A 26767-nucleotide genomic window follows, 5' to 3' on the forward strand; every position below is an offset into this window, starting at 1 on the left:
GTCCGAAACAAATACTAAGGGTCAAACCGTCAAGCTCCTGGAGTGACAAGACATCACGTCCACTCTACACGTCTCAAACTTGCGAGCCAGTGAACGAGTAAGCGAGACGGCTGAGAAAGCCTGAATTGTACCCACCGAGCTACACAACTATTATGCTGAATGCATTAAAACGTGTGAAAACTTAATTGTACACAATGAAACTTCTTACGCGCAAAATTATGTTTATTAGAGACGACGTATTGCTATTATACTTCAAAATCAATGATGAATATCAGATATAGAGGAAATTAACTTATAGTTACAATAACATATTGAACAAGTAACAACACAGTAAAATCCAAATTAATTTCAAATTTCACATCACCAATGATTTTTCTTGCATTGTCTTTTTCAGTACTTAACCCAATACGACGAACTCTAGTTTTATATGTTGATGTTTAAAGCGTGTTGATACAACCGAAAACAGCCCTGTCGTAAATGAACAAAACATTAGAAAATGATCATATCTTTTAGAAGCAGGGATTTTTTCATTCATAAAACTCATCAAAATAAAATTTTCAAAGTAACGCTAAATTATATTTCTGCAATTAATTAAAATTATATGGCATCTAAGAGAAACAAAACTTAGTGTGGAAGTCAAAAATTGATTAGGTGATTATCACAATTGGAAGGACGTTTGTTCCTTATTCCTAGTTGGTTGGTATTTTCTGGAAAATTAATGATAGAAAACATTAAGAGCTTTTTCTAGGAATATTTTCTTCCCACTTCCATCTACTAAGTAGGTTCCCTCACTACCAAATATAACTTTTGGAGTAGCGACTTCTTCTGAATTTCCTGTTTCTAACGTACTAAAGGACCTCCGGTTTGACTCTAAATTGGTTTGCGCTGCAGTTCCTTCAAAAAAAGTTTCTTTCACATTTACATCTCTCTTCATCCTATGATTTTTTCCATTGATGTGCCTTCGCGATCTGAATTTGTCTAATAATTGTTCATGATGTATAGTCTCCGCAGGTGTTTTTCTCTTTAAACGAGATTCGTGTTCCTCGTCAACAAACAAGGTTTGAATGAGGGTGCGAGCTTGAAGAACTCGTTCTTTGCGAGCATTGTTGTCACTTCTTTGTAAAAATCCCTGAAATAAATTTCTGGGAATCGTGAATAGCCTACCAGACTGCGAACGAACTGTCACAATGTCTGATTCGTCGTTAGTAGACGAAACTTTTCTAATATTTTGATCTGGCTGAATCCGTTCTGATAGCCTCTGATTAGGGGTATTGGCCAATTCAGGAAAGGCAGATAGGTTGTTGCTTGACTTCAAGTTGCCGGAGCTCGGGTGTTGAGTTTTGGATAACCTAAATATTTCTTGGGGTTGAGCAAAAGGAAGGGGCTGTGGCATGCCTGAGAGCAACTGAGGCTGAGATGAACCCAAATTCACAGTTGATGTTGACTCCACAGTGAACTGATTTCGTCTGCTTGTAGTTGTAGGAGGAACCTCGAAGATCGGCATTGTTTTAGAAAACATGAGGGGAACTTTTACTGTATTCGCTTCCTGCTCATTTGTTTCAAGAGCAAATTGTTGCGATCCTTGATTAATAAGCGCATTAACGTTTCTAGAATCAAGATGAGAGCTGTTGCTAGGAATCTCATGAGTGGAAAACAGTTTTGCTCGTTTGATAACTGGAGATCGTTGTCGCAAGGTTTCTTTTGCTACGCTCGGACGCACCGAGCGAATTCCAGCTTCTTCGGGAATCACTATAAAATTCGTACCGTTAGGTTTGACATTGTTAATGGCGTCCCCAGGAACTACGCCTATCGGTGAGGTCTCAGTGTGGGACAAACTTTTTTGGAGTTGTCGGAATGGTTGAAAATTCTGTTCAGCGAGCTGGATGAGTTGACTGTCGATTGATGGGTCTTCGAAGGCAAACTGCGTTGGAACTCGGCTTCTATCGGTAGATAGTAAATTACGTTCTTCTACTTTCGAAATTAGTCGTGCACCACGAGCATTAGGAAATTCAGGGGTAAAAATAGGCACAGGCGAAGCAGGAAGAAGCTTACGAGTGGCATCAGGTCGTTTGAGTACGTCGTGAGCGTCCTTGAATGACTGCCTACTAGCTTCCACCACATTTCCTCCTATACCAAAGGATTGCAAGATGCCCAGCGCTCCTCGCCCGTTAGAGGTTCGCACCAATGGTCGTGTCTCAGGTAACGGGCTAAGCAACCGCTGGTTTTCAATTCCCTGGAAATGTGATAAGAACTGTTCCTGGGTCAAGACTCGTATATTTTTATTCTGAGGAACTCCTGAAGGTAGGCCGAGCAAGGCAGACGAACGCGCATCTAATGGAGTCGAAGGTTCAGGTCGAGGAGAAAATTCAATTTTCGAGGTTACATCTGCTGATGGAATATTTCCATCGAGTCGAATGATTCTTAACGGTTTCAGAGCGATTCCTTCGGTAAGCACCTTCGTTGGTTTCTCAGCTTCAGATTTTATCAAATCTGTCACGTCTTGATTTCCACTCGTCGATATAGTCGCCGAAATATCTTCACTCAATTGTTGAATCGTTTCTGTAACTGAACTTGCAATAAAAGATTGCAATTGGTTTCCTGGAAGTTCTTGGACGTTGGGCGAATCCACGAGAACCGGAAGTTCAGCCGCATTTTTGACCGCCAAATCTCCGTCTCGACTAGATGATAGTATTGAAGAATCATTAGTAATTAGAGTTTGGTCGTCAGCTGGAATTTCTTCAACCCCTGAAATCAATTGTTCGATCGTCAAACGATTTCCGCTATCTGGAGTCGTTCCTCGTTGCGCTGAATTTATAGAGGTAACTGAAGTCTCAACTGTGGTGCCGAGTTCCTTACCGGTTTTCACATCTCCAGTTTCTTCCATTCGCTTGCGTAGTATTTCCATTAGTTTATTATTCAATCTATCTTGAATTGCACCTTCTCGTGCAGCATCTACAGTAGCATTTTCAACAATGACTTCTGGTTCCACGTGTTTTTCTATGATAGTTTTCATGTCATTGAATCGGTGACTTAAGTCGCCCTCGGTAATAATTCTATCGAGTTCTATTTTTCGATTAACTACTCCCGACTGCTGTTCAACGGTATTAGGGTCCGCTGGAATGGCCGGACTGGAATTTTCAATCGCCGGCTTGTCCTCTCCCCCGGGATGAGATTCCGTCCTGATGTCGGAGTTCAATTGATCTACCATGAAGTTGCTAATTGAATCTTTTGGAGAGCTGAGTATTTCTGGCTCCTCCGGGATGGTAGACCCAGCAAATGTTTGGAACGTAGTGTTCGTTAAAATTTCAGACTCGGTTGCCTCCGTAATGGAAACATGGCTTTTTCTTGTGCTATCTGCTGACACATTTAATGACTTTTGGAGAGGCTGCTTTCGTCCTTGAATCATTTCCATCAACCTAGCATTCAGTTCATCTTGCAGTTCAACGCTAATTTTGGTCTCCGCTTCACCAGTTGTCCCATTTTCTTCAGTTTTTTCTACTCCCTGATGACTGCTTGAAATGGAAGGGCCTAAACTTTCAATTATTGTCACCTGATGTTCAATTTTCGGAGTAACTTCTGTCTCCTTCGGGGCTGCCATTTCGTTTTCAACAATACTTGTTTTTGATTCCAGTACGGGGGAAGCAGAAAATTCCACTTCAAATTTAGGTTCTGAGATTACCTTAACGGGCGCTGCAATAGAATCTTGATGGACTTGAAGTGATGGGACAATATCAACAGATTTTTTATTCATTGCTTCTGCTCTCTCGCGAATCATTTGCATGAGCCTAGACTTGAATCGTTTTTGCAACTCTTCCTCTAAAGTTGAGTTAGATTGGTGAGATGATCGCAGCTCAGAAAACTCGTCAGGAGTTTCTGTTTTTGCTTTTCCTATTTGAGAGGGAGGATTTACGAGCGATTCCCCATGCATACTGATAGTTGCCAGCTTTGGCTCACTGTCAGTAACACCCGTATTAAAATTTGTCTCAACCCTATCATGCTGAATTACTTGTATTTCTTTTTCCTGGGGATGGGCATCCTTTCCATCATCTAATGAATTAAATATCGGCAATGCAGTTGCTGTCGAGTTTCGAGTTATATTTTCGGCCTGTTCTTTGATCATTTGCATTAGACGAGCATTCAAACTTTGCTGCAGGGTCGAATTTCTTCGATCATCGATCGCAGCGCTGATGAGTGGATCGCGTGCATCTTGAACTACACTGTCTTGAAGCAATGATTTGCCAATAGTATTTGGCTGAACTATTGGGTCCAGGATTTCTTGTTCGATTATCTTTACGTCTCCATTAATTTCTTCCTGAACGGATGATGTTGAAGCAAATGATGGTTTCTCTCCTTCAATTTGTCCTGGTAAATTTTCTAACTGGGCACCAATTTCCAGCAGACTTTCTTTTCTTTCTTCTAAACCCGCTGGTGGGATGATGTTATCAGGTGACTGAGGAGTGTCCTGGAACTCAGGCACATTTCCAAATTCTATTATATCAGGTTCTACCATAAAATCTTGCGAGTCTGTTAAAACGTCCAGTTCTCGAATGTTCGCCGGCGTTGCATTTTCTACCAAATGAGGAAGATTTTGTTCAGGTATAGATATCTCTTCACCTTGAGCAGCAAAATCAGATGGGATCTCCTCGACAAAGGTAGTCAGAGCGGAAGATGAATCAAAAACTGTTTCCGGAGTCAAGTCTGGTATTTGAATGGTATCCAATGCTACCGACCCTCCGTTAACATGTGGAAGTTCACTTTGTCCTGAGAAGTCAAAAGACTGCAATGAATCCGAAATGTTCAACTCGGCTCCAACATCAGTCCCTTCGTCAAGAATAGCGGTTCCAGTCGATATATCAGCCTGCTCTGAAAGCATGAAGGAATCTGTAGCCTGCTGCACGGAAGCAACCCCCGAAACAGTAGCTACACCCTGATCCTGTTCAAATCCTGCATCAAAGTTAACTGTGGCTAAGTCAACTTCGGGCTGCGCGGGGCTAAAAGATGTTCCCGCACTAGCGTCGTGTTCAACTGTAGCTGCCTGTCCAGCAGAAAATAGTGAATCCGCGAACAATTTTTCAGCTGGCGAGGCAGTTTTGTCGTTAATTGATGAAAATGATATCAAATTTGAGTTTTGAATGGTATCTTCATTACCGCCTGCTACTTGCCCATTTGAGTGAGAAGAACTTCCTAGCATTTGTGACAACGTGCTGTCATCTTGAGTAATGATTGATGCAGTGCTCAGAAATTGTTCATGAGGCAAGCTCGATAGCAGTGGGACGCCGAACTCTTGACTTTTAATAGAATCATTTATTATCTCTATTGGTTCTAACGTGGAACTCGCTTCCTGGTCTCCCTCGTGATTAAAATGTGATGTTGAAAATTTTACCAACTGTGCGTTGTCATCAACATTTGAATCCAGCGTAGGGCTGTCCAAGTTGAACGTCGAAAAGGAACTCGCTTCTGCGTTAGACACCTTTGTCGCGTCAGGAGTGAGTTTTGACTGAGATGTGGCTGCCAGAAGAGAAGGTAAGCCTACGCCTGGCTCAGTTATTTGCAATGAAACGTCTGAAGCGAAGTCAGAATTATCTTGTGCAGTTGGTGAGGGGAGGCGAATCCCTTGGTTTGATAGCCTAGACGCTTGCATACGTGAAATTATTTCGATGGGGAGTTGCGACGGATGAAGTTCTTCCAGTTGGAATTGAAAGTTTGCAGAAGAATTCAATTTTGTCTCATTCTGACGGGCATTCAAGATGTTCATCAGTCGATGTCTTATAACTTCCCTCACAAGACCCTCGCGCCTTGCGCCAGCGGGTACTCCTGAAGACTCCAGTTTAATGTTAGACATGAATCTACCAAGCAAACTGCTGCTTCCTAATAAAGTCTCATGTTCGCGAGCCACTCCAACTGTAGGGTTGAGTACTATTGGTTTAGATGGAATGGCAATCGAAGAGGAATCAGCTTCGCCGGTGTTGGATATGGCACCCGCAATCAATTGCACTTTGTTGGCCCTAACGGTGTTCGGGGCCGTGAAAGGTACCAAATTAATTTCGTCGCTCACGTCATGATTTATGAACTTTTCACTACTGCCCAATGCAGAAGTACGCGAGTCGCCTGATTTCTCTTTATGCGATGACACTAACGTCGCTTCGACAGGTTTTGCAACTTGAATATTTTCATTCACCTGCGCTTCGCCAGGAAATTCACCTTTAAATTCGTCAATGGAGACTGGAACAGCTGTAACTATTTCTACCGTCATTGTTTTTCCGGATTCATGCGTATTCGATCCACGTGTCCCAGTTAGACGCTGGCCATGGGGAGACGAGTTCTTCCTATTAGCATATTCTTGTGCTTGACTCTCTCTTAAGATCTGACTACTTGTTGTTTCAGATAAATTCTTAGAATTGCGATAGTTTTCGAGGAATTTTGCATATCTGTTTGTTATTGCTTTGATTTCTTCTTCTGAAATCTTAATGGTGGCTTTTCTCTGTGAGTCTGGTGCCGTTGAATGAACAATTTCTGCTTTAATCTTGAGCCTAGGAGATTGATCATGAGGATTTGAGGAGGGGCGAATTGGGCTTATTTCGATGGGTATTCTGGCAGACGGAAATTTTTTGTTTATACTATCGTGAGATCTGATTCCTTCAAGCGTTTTCTCTGTCGCAGATTCAATTCTGAAGAACGATGTGGCTTGATTCCTACCGGATTTTCCTTTTTGACCGCTCAGATCAGGCTGCGCAACTTCCGAGGCAGTTAATTTCGTCGTCGTCAATCTATCGACATTAAGGCTTTGCCCAACTGCCGCCTGTTCCGAAGAAACCTTATTTTTTAGGCTTGATTGACTTCCAGGCAATTGAAAATGAGAAAGTACCGGATTTGTTGTCTTTTCTGAAGTTTCAGAATTTCTGCCCCTTGAATAAACATTTTTGAACACATTTCTGTTGAAATTTTCATTCACTTTCACGTCTTTGGAATTCAACATTTCAGCCTCACTACTTGGATCATCGTCCATTGCCACTAGAAGCTGCATCAATTTACTTATGAAATGATCTGTTTCTTTATTTCCGAGTTCGGCCACGTAGCCTTCCACACCTTCTTTGAGCTCTCTATATTCCAAGTGAATTGGTTCTCCGCGCTTACTGAACTGAGAACTAAGAGCCCGAATAGCAGAGACCGAAAGATCCTTACCATCAATTACAGGCAAGAAAAGCAGCTTTTCCTCGCTTATATCTTTTTGCGTTTTATAAGTTATTTTACTAGCGCTGAAATGCTTTGCAGATTCTCGAGCCAAATCGGCTTTGATGCTGTCACCTCCTTGCTCTCTGAGAACGATGAATGCTGGGAGGCCATCATCTTCCTCACTTGAATCTTCATCACTGTCTTCGGTCTCTTCTTCTTCATCACTTCCTTCATCTTCGTTTTCATTATCGTGTGATTCACTTTCCTCTTTCTTTTCTTTCCTCTTTTTCTCGTCTTCGTCGTCTCCGGCCGTATCTTTTGCTCCGTAGCGTTTCCCAGAACCATGATCTCTATTTTCACCAAATGAACTGGAGCCGTGGTTAGCTATCGTAAAGAAAGAAATCCCACTGGTATCTGTTGCTTTATTTTCCACACTATTTTTTGGTTCTCTTTCATTTTGGTCAGCTTTCTCATTATCGGCTGAGGGTCTTGAAACTTCCACATCTGAAGTTTGTTTAGACTGAGATTTTATTTCGCTAATTTTCGGTACTCTAAGGAAATGATCGTAAGCAGATTTTCTGGGTTCTGATAATTGTGATCCCGGTTCAGAGACTCTACTGTCTTGGAAATTCTTTGATGCATTTTTAGTACTCGTCACCGAAGATTTTGGATCAGTAGTGTCTTCAAGTTTTGGAGAATTTTTGTTTGCTAGCTCGGTGACAAGAGGGGGCTGTGAAGCACCCTTTAACTTGGGAGCCTTGGGAGAACCAACAGAAGATGTGCTCGAAGTAACGCGCGAGACAATTTTAAAGAATGATGGAACCCTTCTTTCAGGTACAACTTCATTTGCTTTTTCATTTTCATCTATGTCTAATTTCACTTCATTTTTATCATTTTCTTCTCCTTCGTCCTTTTCTTCTCCTTCGTCCTTTTCTTCTTCACTGTTTTCTTCTCCTTCATCACTTTCACCCTCTCCGCTGTCTTCCTCGCTTTCATCACTCTCCTCTCCGCTCTCTGAGCCATCATCTTCCTCTGACAAAGAAGCAGCAGCTTCGTCCCTAGGAAAGACCTCCTCAAACGTCCTTTCACCTTCGTAGACATAACCTCCCTGGACAGCCGTTTTGGACCTGAAAATTCGGTTTAGCTAATTAATATTTCTACTTGATTCAACTTTTCTTAAAGTCAGTCTTATTCTCCCTTTATTACTATCGCTCCTGGGCCCATGTCAAGGCAAGACAATAATAATTCGTATTACTTGTTACTCAGGTCACCCCCGTTCTTCCTCTTACTGTCACTAATGCACAGTTATCTACATGCTTTTCCGAAAAAACTATTCTTTTGACTATATCGCAGGCAAACTAACAGATTTTTTGCAAAAAAATCGTACTTAATTCCTTGGAAAAGGCCTTCGTGCTTGTGATATCCATATTACCTGCTACCGTTGTCATCCTCATGAGCGGCCTCATCATCGTCGCGATTTGCTGACGCCGTCGGGACTCCGGTCCCATACGGCCAAGGACGCTCAGATGCAGGCTGCCTCTCACGCGTGGACAGCGGTGAGGCATCGCTGGGCGGGGGCACCGCCAACAGAACTGCCAACGCCAGTGACAGTCGTGCCGTCCAAAGCATCGTCACCTGAAAAAAACTGCGTTTATGAGTCCAATGCTTAAATTTCTGTAATATATATAAATATATATTATACAGAATATGACGTGATATAAAGATGGTTGTGTTTATGAGTCCAATGTTTAACGGAGCTTGTGAAGTGTCATTGTCGTAATTAACTCTAACAATTGATCGTAATTGATCGTACCCACGAATTTATGAAAACAGCAACGTTTATGAGTCCAATGCTTAACGGAGCCTGTAAAGTGTCATTGCCGTAATTAACTATAACAATTGATCGTACCCACGAATTTATGAAAACAGTAACGTTTATGAGTCCAATGCTTAACGGAGCTTGTGAAGTGTCATTGTCGTAATAACTCTAACGATTGAGCGTACCCGTAAATTTATCAGCCATTTGTTATGACACTTTGCAAAAATTAGCTATTTATATTGGCATTTGGCAAAATGTGTTAGATGTTAATTCTGATGTATATTTTTAGTATGAATAGAAAATAATTCTGAAACATTTCAAGTGTCCGCTCTGAGATAGTGAGCAATTGCTAGCACTTTGCGCATGTGAATGTACGTGTTATCTGTGGTTTTGTGACGAAAAGAATGAATTGCCTCAATGAAGTAAATCATTATCTTTAATGGATGTTTAATGGATAGGAATTATTCAAATTTCTCAATTTTACTGTAAAATAGTTGGATATTACTCGTAATTTCTTCCACGATACATGCCTGCACTTTTTCATATTTCAAGGTCAGTTTCTTAAAGGTTATGAGCTTCTATTAAGCACTTTATTCTCCTGCGTTCATCCATAAACATATCATCGTTAACAATTGGATTAACTTTAATCTCATCTTTTTAGCGCATTTTCTCATTTATGGAAAAAATGCACTATTGTGCTCGCCATGTCTGTCTGTCTCTCTGTCTGTCCGTCCGTCTGTCCGTGACCTCAAGTTTTCGTCGACGAGAAAATGCGCTCTATATGTCACTCACTGCAGTGAGTACTGAGTTATATTTTTTTCCTGATAATGCGACCTGTGGCTCAAGCATGTGGTCATGGTCAAGTGATCGCATCTGTTATCTGCCTAAATTCATTGCCCTCGCTAAGGTTCGTTCACTGCAGGCTGCGGGCAAGGGCATCGCCGTGTGTAAAGCATCTTATAAAAACTCGTTAATTAAGGGCAAAAAGTTAAAGTTGATAAAAAAATTTAAAGGGTGTGGGAGTTGTGGTGGTTGCATATTATATTGTCCTAAATATTGTACAGCATATTAAATTGTATTGTGGTGGTTGCATATTATACAGCAGTCTTGCGAGAAGTATTACCGGAAAATTCGAATAGAAAATTGAGAAATGCACCGATGCTGTTACATGTTTCCAGAGGCCATGCATGAAGTTAGCGATGATGAATACAGAATAAGGCTGAGAACAATTGTTCATTTATGGAAGTGAATCATCACGATCTAGATGTTAAACTAAAGGAACGAATAGATCTTGTTCCGAATCTTGACTGCCTTAATATTTTGATACAAACAATCAATCAATCGAAAAAAACTTCATGGAATGATCACTTATCGTCGGTGGGTAATTACATTACTATACAGGTCTACGAACAATACGAAAAGGTTTGGGATGAAAATTATTCGCAGTTGAGGTTGATATTTCTCCGTTACTTATCATTACAAAAATATCATGAACAAATAGAAAGCTACATTAAAGCTTGTACTTAGTGCTGTGCATGTTTCAGTATCAATAATTCCATATTTATGCTCGTGAGAACAAAACGATTTAGTGGAATACATGTCGCAAACAGCACAGAAGCCGAACAATAATTATTACGGGAACTCTGCACAATAGATATTAATAAATTATTCAAAAGAAGAAAGGTCATAAATAACGTTAACTACAGAAAAACGCAATTGCCATTTCACGCCAATTAAAAAATAAATTGGATACAAATTAGACAAATACAATTAATTGTTAATTAATTTGAATCAATTGAACTGTTACTTATATTCCATTTTCCGCAAAAATGTACTACAAGTGTTTGCACCTCTATGTATGTAAATAACTCCTCATTTCTATTCAGATTATTTAGATGATAAATCGTAAACATCGTTTATCGTAAGCTATTTATAACATTATATCGTTTATACTTGATTTAACCTATCCGGCTGTTTAACCAACAGCTAACCCTTCAGGTGGCAGGAAGGCATGCAAGACGCACTGTGCCCATGCGTATTTTTAGCCTTAATATCAAGCTATTTCATTCATAATTATTACTCACAACATATAGTGAAACTTGGATCCCGCTTTTCTGTTTTTCTCTTGATATATATTATATTATTCACTTGATATATTGTCATCATTGCCAATGTCAAGTCTGTGATGATCAAATCTTGCAATCGATATTTCACCAACTTTCCCGCTAGCTAGCACTCTGAAACTTTTAGGGAAGCTCAGCTCCCGATAACAATACAATAATCAATAATTTGTTGCAAGTTTCCAGGCGTATTTATTACCGAACCTTTCTTTATAACAGCCACGCACCCAGATAAATACGGGAACAACAATGTATCCCCTCGAATACAATTCTCTACAGAACTTCAAAAAAAATTTTCTTTCGTGCATTTATGTGGCCAACTGAAATAAAATGAATATTATGTAGGATGGTTGACCTATGTGCAGTAGTTATAAACTCTAAAGGAAGAGGAACTCACAAGCAGGGGTTGGGAACCTTTAATGCACGTCATCCTCGAGAGGATATTCGTGTTTGGACTGCGTATATCGATGATACGCTGCGTATCATCGATACGTACGTCAAGTCAAGTAAATTGGCTCGCAACAATGTTTTTCATGTGTAGCAACGGACTAAAAAGGAGAAAATAAAATACTTAAAAAGTAGAAAATAAAATGCATAAAAAAAATTTTAAAGACCACGTTTTTCATGTGGACTCAAAAGTAGAAAATAATTTTACGGCAGCTAATGATCTCTGTTTGCTTTCATTCTCTTTGTCTTTTGTATTTCAGTTAAAATATTTTACAACATCTAAAACAAAAAACGTCTCTCAATTAGGGTCAAATTATTCATATATACATTGTTATTTACTTATTAGCACGTTGACTCCTATTGCTTCATTTCTAACTATAATTTCATTTTTTGTACTATTATGAAACAGGGTTGCCATAAGAACTTTTTTTATTGCGTTGGCCGGCTAAAATTTATGATAGGGGTACTTCTAAGTTAAACTTTAAAACCTAAAAAATAGATGTAATTTTTGTACCGGAACCTACAAATATACTTGAATATAAAGAGTTATATGCCTTTTTTGTTCGCGAACTTGGCTGTTTTTATCGCATTTTCTCATTTGTGGAAAAAATGCACTATTGTGCTCGTCGTGTCCGTCCGTCTGTCCGTCCGTGCGCTCTCTCTTTCACTCACTGCAGTGAGTACTGAGTTATATTTTTTAGTTTGTCTGACAACCCTGAATTATATACCACTTTGTCCTGGAGAAATACACTTCTTGATACGGACATGAACCACTTCGGAGTCAACGTGCTAAATGTTGGTATAACAGATGCTATTGGATTCCTGGATGTTGGAAGCTCAATGGGATGCACAAGTAGAATTAAACAAAACATCCATAGATTCGAATATGTATGATTATAAACAGTATTCGAAAGCTGTGTGTAGATAATCATTATTAATATTTTTATTTATTTACCTAATATAAAAGTGTTCCTTTTTCCAAGCATGTTCGTAACAAAAATTTGTACCACTATTAAGATCAAAAATTGCAGTTATTGTTAAATGCATAATAATTAAAAATCTCTGTACTTGCGGCTCATGAAGCACTGCACGGACAAGTAGATAAATGCATGCTAGGCAGTTGAAAAAGCTACAGTATAAATAAAAATCTCTGTACTTGCACAGACGAGTAGATATAAATGCATGCAAGGCAGTTGAAAAAGCTACAGTACAGATGCACCTCGCCTCTGAAAGGCTCGTAATCTCCAAGGCCTCAACAAAAACACCGATTTCCATATTGACGTCCAGGAGCAAATGTAGGGCGATGCCAAGTTCACCGAGAAAAAACCACTTGACATTTTCACTTGCCCCTGGATCGACTTAGAATATTCCACTACCAAAGCTGTCTCTTAAACCCTTAGGCTTCTTCATGTTATCATTGTCATGGTTTGCTCCAGTGTCATTGTCATGTCATTGCTCCAGTTTTCAGTGCGTTTCTTTGTACTTATTGCAATATAGGGATGTCCCTGTTAATAATTTTTTTACTTCTTGAGATTATAATATTAAATTTTCAACCAAGGAATGAATAAAATAGTGCAAGGTGCAACAGAAATGTGGTACCTCATGGTATGAATCACCTTATTATAGGATTATTATGGTAACTCCTTGATAAACAATTCTATAAACATTTTTACTCTATTATATTCCACTCTTTAAACTTGATGATAGAAAATTTACATTACCTACCCCTTCATCGCGATGTCATTAATTCTATGACCCCAACCTGGTTTTGTAAGTTTTACGTTTGATTTTACCTTAGATTTTGATGTTATCGGGTAAAAGAAATTGATGATATCAAAATAAGCAAATCAAGGTACGCCAAACAAAACAAGCGCACAATAAAGAATGGATTCAATTATCAATTAACACCCGCTGCGACGTGGCGCTACAGGGGATCGCTTGAATGGGGTGCAAGGTCGAATGCTTCTCCAAAACCTCGACTGAACTTTGATGAACGATCTAGATTTTTGTGGGGCTACTTTCGCTGTCGACAGCTTGGGTAAAAAGTTGCATTAACTGATCTGTTCAGTTGAATAGTATGGTCTCATGGAGAGGCACTTAAACAGACCTTGAAATGCAAGTATATGGTAGACTGCGCATTTGCAATGCAGATGTGAGATCATATACATTAAACTCTTTCGGATATATTGATGCTCTCATGGAAGTTTTAGTCCAAACATATCAATTATTGGTTACGTCTGCAAAGTTATAAATAGCATGCAAAGAAGAGACCTCGAAATAGTATGTATATTTTATACATACATATTATACAAAGTTGTTTTATATTTACGCGGCAAATAAATAAGGGTTGTTCGAACGGGTTCCAGGGTATTCTGTCTGGATATTACAAGTTGCTGAAAATTTATACTTTGAGAAAGAATAACAATGCATTGCAAATCTGGGACAAAAGTATTGGGCCAAGAATTGAACTTTATCAAATTTGGAATTTATATATTAAATTTAAAAAATGCAAAATACCGAGTAGATTTTTCATATTTTGGAATTTGAATGGATTGGATTTCTATGTTCCATGCAAAGTGTGTGCTTTAACTGGTCTTTTTTTAGCATACAAAATCTACAACACAATTAATCGGATTATGGACAATAGGGATGACGAGATAATGGATTCTAGTGTTGCAGGGACAGTCGAGTTTGGCAATAGCCGGGCTTACCTGTGGGCATTCAGTAATCATTTATCGTCGACCAAAATTGATTTTATTATTAAATTATTATACAAAACTGACATTTATTATAATTACCGAATCTCAAAAATGAAATAAATTGATGAAACCTGGAAAAATTGGAAAGTGGCGAGCACTTTCTGCACTTAGAGAGAATCAAGCTTTCAGTGATCAATTTGGTAGAACTATATATTACAGTAGCTTTACGGGCATCAAGTTACTCTGTAGCTGCTTTATTTCTCTGCACTGTGACTTTATAACATAAGCCGAACTTTTTTCCCAAGCAGATCTTGTCAGCGATTTTATTAGAAATCGGCGAGATGTTACAGCGAAATAAATCGGTATAAGATAAATTACGAATGAGAACATAAACTCTTAATTACTTGCGTATCTATAGCACGAAAACCTGCTAATTATTTATTGTCTGATTAGGAAAGAACATAGTATTTTCACTGCAGTTTTATTGGTAATAAATATCGTTATTTTCTATCAAAAATCTTATTGCATTGTTCGGACATGTATGTATATTGTATTTGGATAATATTTTGCCTTTTACTGTCAATGATATTATTCCATATTTTGAATGAATCTAATTTCCAGTCGCGATTATTTTAACACTGATTCCATGCGTACAAAAATCCCAAAGCCAGTATGGAGCGAAGATTGTTCCAATTTAGTAAGTGTTGAGAAGCGGGCCTGCTGAAGTATGGGCCCAGCAGGGCACATACTTTCAAAAAAAGTTAAGAGTTCGTAAGTTCATCACCCAATCAATGACGGCCTTTTAAGCAAAATCCACCAATCATAGACAAGAAAATAGAGCGTAAGTACTTACGTTCACTTAGCGAATTTTGAAAGTAAGGCCCCTGACTGGCGCATGCTCTAGCTCGAGGTGGACGATAAATTTACAGATCATGAGCTGTTAATGTGGGAAATTGCGAACGAATTTAGATTGTTTTGCTGCCGATTGCTTGTAGAAATGCGTCTTTATGTCCATGTCTTACTATATTTCGCTCTGGTTCTTATTTCATGTGCCTGGTTCTTATTTCATGGAGTGCCTTACTTAAAAAATATTTATATAACAGTCCCAGAAATTTTCAGTCTGGAAGAAATATTTTCAATATTTAGTTAGAAGTTTTCAATTCTCTCGATCTTGTCTTAAAATATTGATATCGCTGCTTGAGCAATCGTATTAGCCTGTCTTTCAGAAAGTATGAAATGAAAATAAGTTTTGAACGATAAAATATATTTTAACCTGGACTGTTAATATTGCAATAACTATTTTCAATTTTACGTCTTACTTTTTTCCCTGATTTGTACTTGTACTATTCCGAAATTGTTGTCAAAAATAGATTCGTTTTAGCATTGGATCGCACAACAGATTTTACGCACCAAACACCGGCAGAAGTTCCTAAATTAGCTTACATAACTACCGTAATTATTACCGTGACTTGACGTTGGCGTAATCACCGTGACTGGTACCGTAACATATGGTTGACTTTATCCCGTTGATTAATACCTAGACATAGCTTTGACACAATTACTGTGACTATTGCCGCGACCATGACGGTGATAGATTCTCTCGCAGCGTTAACAATTTCAAAAGTTTAACACCTACGTCAGTATTTTGATTGAGCAAATTTAATGTGTTCAATCTGGCCCGCAAACCAAATCCAAAACCTCGTAGTAGTGAAAGTTTGGGTGCTCGGAAGGCCGGATAGTTTATTGGGCCTCGTGGGGAACTGGGTTCGGTTTTTTGCACTCGAGTGGAAGAAGCATACGTCAGTATGCTACGTCACGATGCGTCAGTATTTTAGTTGATCAAATGTAATGTGCTTAATATGGCCCGCAAACCAAATCCAAAACCCTGTAGCAGTGAAAGTTTGGGTGCTCGGGAGGCCGGATAGTTTATTAGGCCTCGTGGGGAACTGGGTTCGGTTTTTGCACCCGAGTGGAAGAAGCATACGTGCAGCTCGATGATACACTCCTAAAATGCCAGTCATGGCCAGGACATGGGAGCTAATAAGAGGTTGTTTCTCTGTAAAAAAAAATACTTAACAGGTTCATCAGGATGACCTACTGACCGTTGTTTATGGGGTCTCACATGATTTGTATAAGAATTTTAACAAATACATGAATGTTCAACAATATATACACAATATCAGAGCGATTGACCCTAAATAAATCCAATATTTCGCTATAAGTTTCAGATGAATTCAATGACCTACTGACCGTTGTTTACGGGGTCTCACATGATTTGTATAAGAATTGTAACAAATACATGAATGTTCAACAATATATACACAATATCAGAACGGTGGACCCTAAATAAATCCAATATTTCTCTTTTAGTTTCAGATGTATTCAATGCCTATTGATTTGATTACCAACCTTTAAAACATCCTAAGGACGTGTGAATGAATGTGAGAATTTTCCCAAACTGATTATAATAAAGTATACAAATAATGTTTTCGGCGGATAAGAGTTTACAATGGCCGTCGACTACGTGCCTCGTGGAGAACTTGAGTTGGGCAGCCTAAAGAATAGTCGGTCATTTACTGGCTTGATTAGAGTAAAAAATGTGTTGCGTAATGAGCTATAGTGTGATGTAAACGGTCACAGTTTGGGCTAAACCTCGTGGTCATCAAATTCAACGGTGAAAAAAAAATTGTATTTTTTCGTATCTTGCATCCTTTGGTGTCCAAAACACGGTTTCATTTTTTACATTTTGTTTTATAAGCAAACTTGATTCTTCGTTATAAATTTTTTTACAATATGGAATTATTAGTCACAGTGGATATCATAAAATGTTCAAGGTTTTTTTGTATATGCAAACATATAAGCAAGAGCAAGATTTTACAGCATTTTTCCACCGTTGCGAGGACTTCTCTCTTATTCGAATTATCAGGAGTGGTGATCAGCACATTCTCAGACAAAGAGGTTAGGGTCCACGGTGACATGCTTTCTTCAAAGGGTTTGCTTGACCGCATCTATTCAACTGCACTAAAATCTCTTATATGAAGAAAATAAATACGCTATATAAGCTGCGCTCGATCCTCGCTGAAGACAATAATGCGTTTCCATCTGATCCGTATCGTTCAGAATACTTTTCGTGCCGGGACTAATAGGTGTTGCCTTCGGCATTTATCTGACCCCGGCGGTCTCGAGGTTCGGTTTTGATTTGCATGAGAAAGCAAAAGTTTGAGCGTTCGACGGTGGTGCGTTCAACGGACTTTCAGAAGATTGGAGGCTCTCGAAAAGTTTATGTGGCAAGCAAAAAGGAAAAAATCGAAAAATATAGAGTGCTCTAAGAACTAACATTTCACAGCAAGATAAATTTAAAAGACCGCATTCGAACGTTTAAACTAAATATTAAATGAGTCATAAAAACTACTGGAAAGTCAATTTCTCATCATTGAAATGTTGTCAATTAATAAGGGAGTTAATAAAGGATTAATTCCATTGTTCCTATGTGCTTGAAAAAAATATTGAAGCGTAACTAGTCCATCATTATTAAATATTACACGCCCAAATATACCAACCAATACGTAGCAATCTTCCTGCCACACGAGGGCATGAAAAGTGACCTCCCTAAAGAAAAGTGGAAGTGGACTTTCTGACAGAACAAATGCTTGTGGATAACACAGCCTCGACGAGAATGCTAACGATCTTCTCATACCAAATGGAGAAAAATGCTCCGGGCAGACGACCTCACAGCGAAGCAGTTCTTCATTTTCAGACCTGTAATAAGCAGCATGGCACGTGCAGATGGAGAAACATAGGTATTGGGAAGTGCTAAATGCACATTGCTTAAAAATTTCCAGATATTTCGTGCTCTCCAAGTACTATGAAACTAACTCCAAATACAATACTATGCTTGCTTTACACTATGAAAAATATTTCCTGTCTCGCCAAAAATCACGCAAGATAACGTTATTAATCGAATAAGTACCATAGACTTAGGGTTCTGTTTATAAGAGAGAGGACTTGTGTAAGTGTGTGCAGGTGGAAGCCGTAGCTCCAACAGGAGCTAATTGCGTTGATACTCTCGACAAAAACAAGAGGTCAAGCTGCAATTCTGACACCTATGAAAAAGTTGCCGTTTAAAAAATGGGACCTGTATTTGGTGCTCGGCCTTTGGGGACGCTGTAATTTGTGGTCTGTAACGAAAAAAAAACATTCGCATTAAAACAAAAAACTACGGCGTGGAAGAATTGATCTTGAAAAACTTTCCCTGAAGGCCCGTGTAGTGAAAAAAAAAACTCCATTGCAGATTTTTTGTGAGACTTAAATTTTATAGAAGGACATACAAACCCCCACCCTCCCCCTCCCCAAAAAAAAAATTCCGGTAAAAAGTAAATAGAACTACAGAATGTCAACTCCAGTAAGTTGTTTTCAACTAAGAAACGATCCCTGAAGACCGGAACATAAGGAACAAACTGGCCACTCCTATCAACCCGTTCTCTCCACCAACAGCCATTGCATCGCGTCACATATATGGCTATAGCATCTACACTATATAGTCTATATAGGTGACGTGCGGGCAGGGCTACTGTCCCGTACAGCTGCTACTCATCGACGTATGTGAATACTTTTTACCTGCGCTGGTGGATCAATAAAACATACACATGACGATGAAGCAAATCAGTACCAGTTGAAATAGAAAGTCACTCAAGTGACCTATATTAATGAATATGTTTAATGATTTACCGTGTTACTTTTTTTCAATCGACTGCGATTAATATTAGCAATAGTTCAGTGAAATGAAGCAATATTTCTATTTTTTACACCCATTATTGTGCTGTGATGAATTGTGCACTTGCATTGCTAATATAAATTCATCTACGAATGGACAATATTAGAGAATAAAAATTGCATTTATCATGGTCAAATTTCAGGTTTGCGAAATGAATCAAGTTCCATTTCACATTCACTATGGAACATTAACAGCATTTAGCTTTGCAACCATGTTCTACCCATCACAATAATTACCATGAAATTACCAGCAAAATTATAAAATAAACGTTGCGACGTTTCGAGCGCCCCCTCTACATCCCAAAGCTGCCAAACTTCTCGCTAGATGTGCGAGTTAGCGGGAATTCCTTCGAAACTGCGAACTGCATTTCAGAGGGCAGCGTGCCGCCTTACTCGTGTAAAAGCGTTGCAAACTTTTGCTCATGCCACTAATTTGGACCGAATTAAAACAACGAACCTTCGAGATGGTTGTTAAAAGGTTTACATAATTAATAAACTAATATTATTTTGAACCTTTAATAGTAGGTTAACCAATATTGATCGGTATCAGTAATTCTTACACATTTCAAACCCCATTATCATGAATGACAATAATAATTAAAGAAACTAAGGTATCTACAGAAAAACTAATTAATTAATCCAAAAAAGACTACTGCAAACCCACATTTGACATAGAACCTCTATTTCAATTGTTTTATAAGGAAAAACTATTTCGTGGCAGAGTGACAACTATAAATTCTTTACATTATTAAGCCGATCTTCGAGCTAATCTAATTTTACGACTTGCAATGCCATGCTATTTTCCCACTATGTTTAAATTTTTAGATCCAAGTAATATCCCTACACATTTCGTATCTTATATACGCGTTCAAACAGTTGCTATTTTTTACGGGACAGGCTTCAAACACACACAAACTTTGACAAATATGTTCAAGAGTTTGATGAAAGTTAAGATCGCACATCACTCACTATTTTGCTGAGAGAATTTTTTCTTTAAATTATCCATAGGCATAGTCGCACGTTGGCGAGAGAAAAGAATTGCAGTATCACAGTTATGTAAGCACTAAGAGAGATTAACGCGATAAAGCTTATAAAAAAGTAACCAATCAGCAAGTATTTCTGTTACAGTTTCATTAGGTAACTCGCGTCATTGATCCGCTAACCTGTTTAATGATAAATTGCGCCTCGAAGGTATTCAGTCATAAAAGGGAAGTGAGTAGAAAATATAAATTAACCTTGCCTTGTCCACCCTGACTTTAAAATTTCTCGAGAAACGGGCATATTAATTCGTCCCCTGAATTCCTCCCAAGAATTCAGCCGCTGAAAGGCGTCTAAAAGTCATGCAAGAGCATATGTTTAGTCCCCTGTTTACCCTACGGAACAACTGATATCTAAAATCGATTTTAAATCTACCGTCCGTTGAAAAGATCTGATCAAAAGACCAGTCTAGTCAAGAAAAGCGCAAGAATCGGCGACAGGCCTATCCAGGCCTATTCTTTAATGCTGAAGATACTATACTATACTTTACTAAAAGTCACCCTAGAGCGACCGGCCGTGACTCGTTGTGCATGTTATGTATCGCGCTCTGGAACAATGGCCGTCCTGGAATTAATCGTTGCATGCTTTCTTATTTTTTATAGTTGGTTTTGGAGGCTTCCAGTGCTTGTGCACTGCCCAGCCTGGTCTCTGTCACTCATTTGATGAAAGACTATGCACCGTGCAGAGGGGCTCAATGCCCCAAGTACCTTATATGCAGCATGCACCCAACATCCAGACATTTGGTCATGTAGGAAGGTTTTTTTTTTTTTTTTTTTTTTTTTAAATGCCTCCCACACCTGTCTCTTATACACATCTAGATGTGTATAAGAGACAGTTTTATGGTTGCCAAAGGCACTCTTATGGAGTTTCTTTCTGTTAATTATTACTTGCTTTTTCGGATCTCCTGTAATTGATTTAACATGTACATATGAGCAGAGTGATACTAGCAATGGTAATAAGTTATAATGGTTATTTTTTATTACTGCAATTGATCCAGTTCATATCCATTTCTTATGAATTAAGTCCATAGGAAGTCCATTGCTTATTTTTTGGTTTGGATAACCAGTAGGCGTTTAAGAAAGGTTGGAGCGCGACACTATTCTTTTGACTTANAAGCTGCAGGGGTCTCAATCAATTTTTTCCAACAAAATCAGTTAGATTGCATTTTGTGTTTGAAATTAGAATGCATTTTTTAATGCCTCGTAACCAGTTTAACATGAGTTAACTTTTATTATTCAACACATAACAATTTAGATTAAATAAATCATACGTTAATTTTGTTACACCTTCAATTTTGAGATTTGAGAAAAAAATTAATTTTATTGTCTCGGAGTGTTTACATCACTTTTAATTGTGCAATAACATTTACTTGGCTGGCGCAAAAAAACTAGCCTAGAAGGTCGCCATCAGGAGAAGGTAAGCTGTTCGACTGACGACACCGACCGGTGCGGCGGCCTGAGGCTTGGTCGTGTGTTTATTGTAGACAATTAAATGTTCGATTGACCTGAAAAATCTTATCCCGCTGCCAACAATTGATATATAAAATAAAAATAACCTAGATCTTTCTTTCGGAATTAATTTTAGAGAAGATGTCCACTTACATGGATTTAATACTTTAGTTCTGAAATTTATTGAAAACCTGAGGTAACACAATTTAGATAAATGCCTCATTTAAGACACACGACAAACAGCATCGAATTTGAGTTGCCCCATCTTATCCACTGAAGTTATTAGTTTTCTCAAATCACAAGTTAACTATTTACATAAAAGCAAAGGAAACGGGAGTTAAATTATCCATATCTTCATCTAAAACGTTTCGAAGAGCAGCTCCATCATCAGTTCACAGATATACTGTAGAGGTTACAAGTACAATCCGTAGAGAAAAGCCAAATTTACACGATGGAGATGGGAAGCTATATGCCGAAAAATATATCAGTCCTCACTGCAGTGAGTGACAGAGAGCGCATTTTCTCGCCCGTCCGTGACGTGAAGTCACGGACGGATGAACATGACGAGCACAAAGCGCCTTTTTTCCATAAATGAGAAAATGCGCTAAAAATGGAGCATTAAAGCATATAAAAACCTATCAAAAGGCTAGGAACTTAGCGGCATATTTTGAACCGAAAGATCGCTTCAAATGACTCTCCGTTGTCGAAATGCGACTGGAAAATTGAAACCATTAATATTACACCTTTAATACGCTATATAGTTCTTATTCAATTAAAAGTTTTTAATCGGTAAGTTTTGTTGTTATTTAGTCACCGAAACTCTTTCGATGACTGTACGGTGAAATTATTAATTATCTAGAACTCTTTAACAACATTTCTTCATTCGTAATGACGAAAGCCTAAGTTTTCATTGTTTGAGGAAATTGTTGATTGCATCCATGTTGAAATTTTTCCTACATCAACAGTATGTGTTATCATCCAACAAAATGTGTGTAGTGCAGTGTTGTCAGGTTATCTTAATCAAGGATTATATATAAGTATAACAATTATATTTTAATATATATTATGTGACAGAGGGCAAAGTAAGCAATAGTGGAAACTAGTTTACCGAACATGCATACGCCTTAGCGCAGAACACCTCCAGCGTATCTGTTCACTTTTCCTCTCAATGAAGACGCTAAAATGAAGCCTGAAATGGAGCCCCCGGCATGTTAGACATGTTCTCCATTTGACGATAAGATTTCAAAAACATAAATTTTATTCTACAAACTAGGATTCTTGCATCTGACTGGGAAATTGGAGGCACCAATCAATATGAGAACTAGTGGCTCCTATATTGAAGAATCGGTTGTATGTAATATGAGCGTGATTGACACAGTGAGAGTTTACTTCTTTCTGGTAGTCGTACAACTGAAGTGGTATTTTCTGGTTTTTAATTAATGGGAAATATACCAGAATACCAGAAAGCTTTGTGGACCACTTGTTGCCAAAACAGAATTACAAAATCGGTTGTAAAAATGTAATAAATGGTTGAAAAGCTGTAAAAAAAAGTACGTAATGTTAGAATTACATGTAGAACTCGGACGTTAGAGCTGGAAAAGGTTGGGACAAGTTCGGTCAAGTTCCTTTATATTTTAAAATAAAAAAATGCCTATATTGACCCAACCCCAGATTCCAAAAGCAATGAAATCCAACCTTTTTTAAAACACTTGGCTGTTCAACTTTACATTTTGCAAAAAAAATGAACCTCGGGGTCCTGGAGGATTGAATTTTATACAACCTGTAGCCAACGGGTCCGTTTGAGGAGGTAACGGTCTGGTATAACACTCTGTGTAAGAAGTATTTATGGAGACTCCCTGGACAATCTATTTACGAACGAAATGGCAGAACTGCAAACCTCGTCGTCACCCAAACGTCCCAGCGAAGGCAAATAATTAATTTACCGCCTTGGAGCGTAATCTATCTACCAGCACCACAGGTCCCTAAGATCCATCATGAGCAATTGCCAATTGGCAATAGTATTGCAAATTAATGATACAAGTTGACAATAGTTCGAGCAATTACGTACCTTCGTTCTCTGGAGAGAAGCAGTACTTGAGCGATTCACGAATGAATCGATGGCGTTATAAAAAATATTTGTGAAAATCGTCTATTAGGGTCTTGTTCATCCTCAAATAAATAACTAATTCAGCATTATGGCTTCAAAAAAAAAAATCAGAAAATCTAAATGTCAGAATTTTTTTTATATTTACTGACCTGCTGATGAAAAACAAATTGGTAATACAAAAACAAATATGTATCGCAATTATTTCTTGCTTTGACAAGATGACTTGTTTTTGTCCTTGTTTTGAGGAAATTTCCTAGTATGAAATGTTTTGCACTAAGATACCAAAGAAATGTTTGAGAAAATAACGATACTGGACAGTGTCCGAATTGAGCGAATTTCATGAGTGACAACCCGACAGAGCGTTAGAGTTTGGTTCCAAAAGAGAAATTTTTTTCCTGCTTTTAATGCCTGCATACATGAGTATGAATTATAATTGAACTTTAGCCAAAACTCATGAGTGTGTATATATATAGTGTCTTTTGATTAATTCTCGCAATGATTGCACACTTTACTGCTAGATTATTTAATAGCAAAAGGCTCAGTTAATATTACTATAGTATAGTATAGTATTTTCGGCATTTATGGAATAGGCCTGGATAGGCCTGTCAAATATATTGCGACCAAATTCGTTTAAATAAATTTATACAATATAAATTTACGATTATCAATAGGCGTGCAGTTTCAAAGGAGTTTAAAACTGATTCCATGCAAGCTTCACAAGTTCACTTCGCGAGACACTGACGCAGCTCACAGCCCCTGTGCCAACCGACCCCGCCGCTCGCTCACGCCACTCTGAGGGCGCGGCATGGCTGGAGGCTGGGGGGCATTGTTGCATCTGGTCGTGTAGGTTATCAACTTGTACCCAGAGGTGGGCAGTAGCGCGCTACATGTAGCGGTAGCGCCCGCTACATTTAAGCAATTGTAACGGCAGCGGTAGCGCTCGCTACAATCTAGTGGGTGTTGCGGTAGCGGTAGTGCCCGCTACATTTAGAGCATGTAGCGGTAGCGGTAGCGGCCGTTACGTTTCAAAATAGCGCTGCCCAGCTCTGCATGTGCCTGAATTTTGACGAGAGAGGGCATCGTTTTCCTTGCATTTATGAATCAATCTGGAGTCTTCAAAGATTTGAGAAAACTTCCTGCGCATGAAGAATCTAGCTCTCTTGCTGGCTTCAATAATTTGGACTATTGCAATATGTCGTTCCGCTTAAAGCGTGATAATTATTGATGAGACTGCTATCTAATAACACGTGTTGACAAATGTATCAGAAAAATGCCTGGTCCCTACGCAAAAAAAAAGTATTAAAACACTTTCAAAAACCTTATGATTTTCTGATATAATTAAAATCATAGACTAGAAAAGACAATACTCCTACAGAAAATTTAATAATACCATTTAGGAAAAACGCTTCTCTGTCTTTCATGCAGCAATTAGGCAAAAATGAAATTCCGGTGTTACCCATTTTATCGCACTTTAGAGCAGAATGATATTCTTAAATACAATGAATATAACCATGCATTCCAAACGCTATAGAAATGTGTCAAGTTAGACGCGTGTGTCAAAACAATTCTATCTCTTGGAATCAAGAAAGTTCCTCGGGGAGCCTTCTAAGGTGGGGATTAGGTTGAAGGTCAAGCTTATACTTGTCCGCCAGCGACACCCCATTACTCGGAGCGCGACATGACGTGTCGGTGAGCGAGGCACGCAGAGATAACAGGAGGTTTTGATAACAGGTTAGGGTACGCACACTGTGAAAGCAGGTTTGCCCGCGCGAGCAACCTGCTCCAACCTGCGACAAGAATGAACATAGGATAATAATGTAAGTGTTCACAATGAAAACCTGTACGAATAGGCTTCTGTATTCTATGGTTTCAGGCGCCAGCCTGAGCAGGTAACCAGCACACTGGCAACCTGCTTTCACTGGGTGCGTACCCTTAGGTAGGTTTTTGTGCGAAACGTTTTGAGGTCAACAGACATTAAGAAACTAATTCCAAGTAAATTTTGAGACTATTTTTTCACCAAATATCGTCTTTAAGAAATATACTATCACATATGGGTATGGTGGTTATTTTAATTTTGAATATATCAGGCCTTAAACTTTCTGTATAGGGTTTGGACGAACGCGCAGCCTCCCGAGCAGGCCACGCCTGGCATACAGACTTCGATGGAACTCGTCATGGTTGAATTAATACATATATTATTATTAATTCAACCATGGAGCTCGCAACGAACGCGTTTCATCAAGGAAGTCGATCGGAAAAAAAAATTTTAAACTCACAAGTCACAACTGTTACGTTGAGAAGATAACATTAATTTAAATATACTGTTTATTCAACTAAATCGACAATTCTACGGACCCGCCAGCGGGCTCGCCTGCGGACTCGCGCAAGTGGGACACTCATAATTCCTTCAATACTTAACGGATCTGTATGAATTTAGTAAGTATTTAAGGAATTATGAGTGTCCCAGTTGCGCGAGTCCGCTGGCGAGTCCGTAGAATTGTCGATCGAGTGGAAACCGTCCTAAATGAGTGGACAACATCGGATGCGCGAATAACATCTGATGCGTGGAGAATGTCGGATGCATCGCAACTTCGAAAAAAAATATAACTCAGTACTCACTGCAGTGAGTGACAGAGAGCGCATTTCCTCGTCGACGAAAACTTGAGGTCACGGACGGACAGACAGACAGACGGACATGGCGAGCACAATAGTGCATTTTTTCCTTAAATAAGAAAATGCGCTAAAAAGCCCCGCAAAAAACTGCAGATTTGGGCGTCGTGTTTGAATTTGAAATATTCCTAATAAGGTTTTAATTAAGTGGAAGTCAGGCATGGAGTTCGAGCCCGTCTCACCGAGCAACATTGACAAATCTCGCAGTGGATATTAGGGCGGCATAACGATAATATTTAAATTGGGGTTTTAATTAATAAGTTTTAATGAGATCATGTGTACAAAATCAGACGAACAGTGCAGAATAATTGTATATTTTATGAGTGGAAACATGATTATGCGGATAGTTACGTCAGCCCAGACTCCCAGAACCAAACTTAAATTTTTGAATAAGACTATTCAGTCTACTGAATTATATGTGTATCGAAGAAAAACATAAATGTAGTATATGTATTGAAAAAATTAGATGATTG

General features: G+C 38.7%; 1 protein-coding gene across 1 annotated transcript; it reads right to left on the reverse strand.

Annotated features, from left to right (window-relative positions):
• Positions 1-208: 208 nt before the first annotated feature.
• LOC108666087 lies at positions 209-23735 on the reverse strand. Its single transcript, XM_018152901.2, has 3 exons — positions 23586-23735; positions 8606-8808; positions 209-8300 (listed from the first exon to the last, which is right to left on the reverse strand). The coding sequence occupies exons 2-3, from the start codon at positions 8800-8802 to the stop codon at positions 716-718; spliced, it is 7782 nt and encodes a 2593-aa protein (XP_018008390.1). The 5' UTR covers positions 8803-8808; positions 23586-23735; the 3' UTR covers positions 209-715.
• Positions 23736-26767: the final 3032 nt, after the last annotated feature.

Source organism: Hyalella azteca, unplaced genomic scaffold (assembly GCF_000764305.2).
Source record: "Hyalella azteca isolate HAZT.00-mixed unplaced genomic scaffold, Hazt_2.0.2 contig11325, whole genome shotgun sequence".
In the NCBI taxonomy this organism is placed as follows: Eukaryota; Metazoa; Arthropoda; class Malacostraca; order Amphipoda; family Hyalellidae; genus Hyalella; species Hyalella azteca.